The 5,628-nt window shown below is 41.3% G+C and overlaps 1 protein-coding gene across 1 annotated transcript; it reads left to right on the plus strand.

Annotated features, from left to right (window-relative positions):
* The first annotated feature begins 2,212 nt into the window (after nucleotides 1-2,212).
* LOC133659334 (E3 SUMO-protein ligase ZBED1-like) lies at nucleotides 2,213-4,057 on the plus strand. The gene is made up of 2 exons (XM_062062092.1): nucleotides 2,213-2,607; nucleotides 3,161-4,057. The coding sequence occupies exons 1-2, from the start codon at nucleotides 2,222-2,224 to the stop codon at nucleotides 3,813-3,815; spliced, it is 1,041 nt and encodes a 346-aa protein (XP_061918076.1). The 5' UTR covers nucleotides 2,213-2,221; the 3' UTR covers nucleotides 3,816-4,057.
* The last annotated feature ends 1,571 nt before the right edge of the window (nucleotides 4,058-5,628 follow it).

Genomic DNA, 5,628 nt, shown 5'->3' on the forward strand with positions numbered 1-5,628 from the left:
TACGCCAAAGTCAAATACAGACGTCCGTCAGCTGGACAATCCATCATGTTTGATTTCGGGGGTCCTATGCAGAGGGTCATTGGCTACACACTGTGGTGTGCAGATAAATGTGAGTGTTTTTGTTGCGAGCATTCAATGAAAAGAACGCCTCTGCTGCTGCCTTGCTTGCTTATTGACCCTTTTGATAGTAAAAGTAATCCATGAGCATATTTGCCTGTCAAGTCATGAAAAATGTGCAGTGGGGGAACAGGCTCTTTGCGTTTTTCTGTTTTTTTTCTTGTCACTTCTGGTTTGATTTATTGCATCCAAATATAGGTGATATATAAAGTGTATATATGAATACAGATTTTGACTCGAGGTTGCCAGCTTGTTGGCTACACGGTCCTAAAATGGCTCCAATCCATCACAGCTGAGTTGTCTTTGATTAAAACTTTCTAAGGAGTCTCTTGTGGTGTTTGGTTGTGGTCTGGCGAGTGTACTGATCGGGGATCTGAGAGGAAACACACCGTCACCAAACATTAAACCAAAGATGAGGTGTGACCATGCTGTCAAATGACGACAACTACGTGTAGCTTAGATCTCCTGATGTGTTGTCGTTCTACTGTATATTAATAAGCATCTTAGTTATATATTTTGTTTTAATCCCCTTCCAAATATGATCGGCTGACAATGGAGCTTATGTATGTTGTATGATCGAGTGGTTTTCAATCATTTTCTGTCATAAACCCCAGATTTTTTTTCACTTCGCCATTGAATTGAAATACTTCATTACCTACCATTAGGGATGATGATGTTTGATAAGAAATTATCGAGTTCGAGCCCACTATAGAACACTATAGTGTTCTGTGGTTACTTTTTGGTTGGCCAACTGTTTACGTTGTATTTCGCACCCTGACGGCAAGTGTGGGAGTCGGTTCTGAAGTATGAAGTAAAGAGACGTAACTTCATCACCTCGCCTGGTTATTGATTCCAACCCAGAATATTACACTGCCCATACCTACGCTCCTTCAAAGGCTGTGCTACTTGCTGCAAAGCATTGCACTTTCAAATGATGAATGATAGGTGGTGGTCGGAGGGGCAAATTGCAGCCACGCTTCCATCAGTCTACCCCAGGGCAGCTGTGGCTATGAAAGTAGCTTACCACCACCAGGTGTGAATGAATGATGGGTTCTACATGTAAAGCGACTTTGGGTACTTAGAAAAGCGCTATATAAAACCCAGGTATTATTATTATCATTATTATAAATACAACAATGAGTAGAGAGGAGTGTTATGTGTGTATATGTGTAAATAAATGAACACTGAAATTCAAGTATTTTATTTATATATATATATATATATATATATATATATATATATATATATATATATATATATATATATATATATTAGGGCTGTCAAAATTATCGCGTTAACGGCGTTAATTAATTTTTGGAATTAATTACGTTAAATTTTTTAACGTAATTAACGCATGCGCAGAATCCCTCCACCCATACTTCCCATAATTCCTCCCGACACTGAACGGAGCAGCAACATGGAGCAAGACGAACAGGTTGGCCCTCTGGAGGGATTTAAGTTTAAGAAGAACAAAGATGGAACAATAAATAAACAGACAGTCATTTGTACGCACTGCAACAGAGAGTTTCAGTTTCACCGAACCTGTTCAAGCCTTAAATACCATCTCAACGCTAAACATGCATTTGTGGGGGCTTCCAGTGCTACACCTGGCTTGCGTCAGACAACCCTGAGTGAACGCAGACCAGTAAGCAAGTCCAACTCGGATAAATTAACTAACACAATTGCCAAATGGGTCGCAAAGGACTGTAGACCGATTTGCATTGTTGAAGATAAGGGCTTCGCTGATGTTTTGAAAGTGGCGTCCCTCGATACATCCTACAAGCCACCATGCAGAGGCACAATAATGAAAAGTATCCACGCACTCTATGAAACAGAAAAGGGGAAAAAAGAGGCGGCTTTAGCTCAAGCGGAATATGTCGCCCTGACAGGAGACCACTGGACGTCAGTGAGTAACACAAATTACTTGGGAGTAACTGCACATTTAATAACTAAAGCATGGGAATTGCAGTCCTTTGCGCTAACTATAATGAAAACGGAAGAACGCCACTTTGCAGAGGCATGTGCAGAACAGTTTCAAACTGTGGCATGCAAGTGGGAAATTGAAAGAAAAGTTACAACCATTGGGACTGACAGTGCACGCAATATGATTGCTGCGGCTCGTATTCTACCATACGAGCATATGCCCTGTATCGCGCACGTCATACAGAGAAGCATCACTGTGAGTCTCGCTGACAGCGGATTTGTTCCTGCATTAGCCAAGTGTCGCAAGATTGTGGGACATTTTAAACACAGCCCGGCAAACTTAACGGAGCTGAATGCAGAGCAGGTGAAACTCGGACAGCAGCAGGAGCCACTGATCCAAGACGTTCCAACGCGGTGGAATTCCACACTTGAAATGGTCAAACGCATCATCCCCAATCAAGCAGCAATAAAAGCAACCCTGGATCAACAGCAGCATAATCTCGTCATGCTGACGCCAGCAGAATGGGATAAACTCCAGAGACTGGAGACCCTTCTAGAGCCCTGCCGGTAAGCCTTCCATCATATAATGTGGAAATTCATTGTAGGCTGAAATTAAATTATTAAACCAAACGTTAATCTACTATTAAATGTAACAACTTGCATTCAAGTAATTTACTTGAGTCTTTCTCCTTCTCTCTCTCTCTCTCTCTCTGTGTGTGTGTGTGTGTGTGTGTGTGTGTGTGTGTGTGTGTGTCTGTGTGTGTCTGTCTCTGTGTGTGTGTGTGTCTGTCTGTGTGTGTCTGTCTGTGTGTGTGTGTGTGTGTGTCTGTCTGTCTGTGTCTGTCTGTCTGTGTGTGTGTGTGTGTGTATCTGTCTGTGTGTGTGTGTGTGTGTCTGTCTGTGGCTGTGTGTGTGTGTGTGTGTGTGTATCTGTCTGTCTGTGTGTGTGTGTGTGTGTGTGTCTGTCTGTCTGTGTGTGTGTGTGTGTGTGTGTGTGTGTGTGTGTGTGTGTGTATCTGTCTCTGTGTGTGTGTGTGTGTGTGTGTGTGTGTGTGTGTGTGTATCTGTCTCTGTGTCTCTCTCTCTGTGTGTGTGTGTGTGTGTGTGTTTTCCACTGCAGGTATGTGACTCAGATCCTGGGTGGGGAGGCCTACGTCTCCTGCTCAGTGGTACTACCTGCCCTCTGCCACTTACACCGTGTAATGGAAACTTCTGATGAGGACCCTGCATACATGATTAGATTTAAGACCAAATTCAAAGACGACCTAGGCTCCCGCCAAGAACACACCAACAATGCATGGCTCAAGATTGCAACCGCACTGGACCCACGTTTTAAGGACTTGAAAAGTGTGCCCAAGGCAGACAGAGAGGAGGTGTGGACCAAACTTGGAGGCCTTCTGCGTGAATCACCTGGAAGACCTTCACACACTACTGAAGATGGGCCACCCAAGAAGAAAATGAACCTTCTTCTACAGCTGGGCTCAGATTCAGAATCAGATGAAGAGGTACAGCCTGACAGAGCCTTACACAGGTACAGAGCAGAGCCCACCATTGAAATGACGGACTGTCCCTTGCAGTGGTGGTCATCTCATGCAGGAGCCCATGACAAGCTGGCTCCGTTGGCTCGGAAATATCTAGCCACTCCTGCATCCTCAGTTCCCTGTGAAAGACTCTTCTCACTTGCCGGTCACATTGTGCAAAAGAAGCGGTCAGCTTTACTCTCAGAAAATGTGGACAAATTGGTTTGCCTCAGTAACTGGCTAAAGGATGAATAGAGAAGCGGGCCACATGTAATTGTGTAGGCCATGTTCTTTTGGTTTGATAAAAAAGAGAAATCTCTTTGTTTTTCCTTTGTTGAAGAGAAATGGCCAAGATGGCTAGTGTGTTACAGAAGGAGACACCATCCTATTTTGTTTTACTATTTCAGTTTCATTTAAATAAGAGACGCCATCCTATTTTGTTTTCCTATTTTGACGAGGAAATGTCATTGTAAAAAACAGGATGTTATTAAAATAAACATGCATACATATGTTAAATGCACATGTCTTCTGTCATTTATCTTTCAATTCCCACAAAAATATACAGTTAATGGCATATTTTGGACATAGTTCGAATGGTGATTAATCATGATTAATTAATTTTTAAGCTGTGATTAATCTGATTAAAAATTTTAATCATTTGACAGCCCTAATATATATATATATATATATATATATATATATATATATATATATATATATATATATATATAATATATATATAATTTTAATCATTTGACAGCCCTAATATATATATATATATATATATATATATATATATATATATATATATATATATATATATATATATATATATATATATATATATATATATATATATATATATAGGGCTGTCAAATGATTAAAATTTTTAATCAGATTAATCACAGCTTAAAAATTAATTAATCATGATTAATCACCATTCGAACTATGTCCAAAATATGCCATTAACTGTATATTTTTGTGGGAATTGAAAGATAAATGACAGAAGACATGTGCATTTAACATATGTATGCATGTTTATTTTAATAACATCCTGTTTTTTACAATGACATTTCCTCGTCAAATTAGGAAAACAAAATAGGATGGCGTCTCTTATTTAAATGAAACTGAAATAGTAAAACAAAATAGGATGGTGTCTCCTTCTGTAACACACTAGCCATCTTGGCCATTTCTCTTCAACAAAGGAAAAACAAAGAGATTTCTCTTTTTTATCAAACCAAAAGAACATGGCCTACACAATTACATGTGGCCCGCTTCTCTATTCATCCTTTAGCCAGTTACTGAGGCAAACCAATTTGTCCACATTTTCTGAGAGTAAAGCTGACCGCTTCTTTTGCACAATGTGACCGGCAAGTGAGAAGAGTCTTTCACAGGGAACTGAGGATGCAGGAGTGGCTAGATATTTCCGAGCCAACGGAGCCAGCTTGTCATGGGCTCCTGCATGAGATGACCACCACTGCAAGGGACAGTCCGTCATTTCAATGGTGGGCTCTGCTCTGTACCTGTGTAAGGCTCTGTCAGGCTGTACCTCTTCATCTGATTCTGAATCTGAGCCCAGCTGTAGAAGAAGGTTCATTTTCTTCTTGGGTGGCCCATCTTCAGTAGTGTGTGAAGGTCTTCCAGGTGATTCACGCAGAAGGCCTCCAAGTTTGGTCCACACCTCCTCTCTGTCTGCCTTGGGCACACTTTTCAAGTCCTTAAAACGTGGGTCCAGTGCGGTTGCAATCTTGAGCCATGCATTGTTGGTGTGTTCTTGGCGGGAGCCTAGGTCGTCTTTGAATTTGGTCTTAAATCTAATCATGTATGCAGGGTCCTCATCAGAAGTTTCCATTACACGGTGTAAGTGGCAGAGGGCAGGTAGTACCACTGAGCAGGAGACGTAGGCCTCCCCACCCAGGATCTGAGTCACATACCTGCAGTGGAAAACACACACACACACACACACACACAGAGAGAGAGACACAGAGACAGATACACACACACACACACACACACACACACACACAGACACAGAGACAGATACACACACACACACACACACACACAC

Source organism: Entelurus aequoreus, linkage group LG10, assembly GCF_033978785.1.
Source record: "Entelurus aequoreus isolate RoL-2023_Sb linkage group LG10, RoL_Eaeq_v1.1, whole genome shotgun sequence".
Lineage (NCBI taxonomy): Eukaryota > Metazoa > Chordata > Actinopteri > Syngnathiformes > Syngnathidae > Entelurus > Entelurus aequoreus.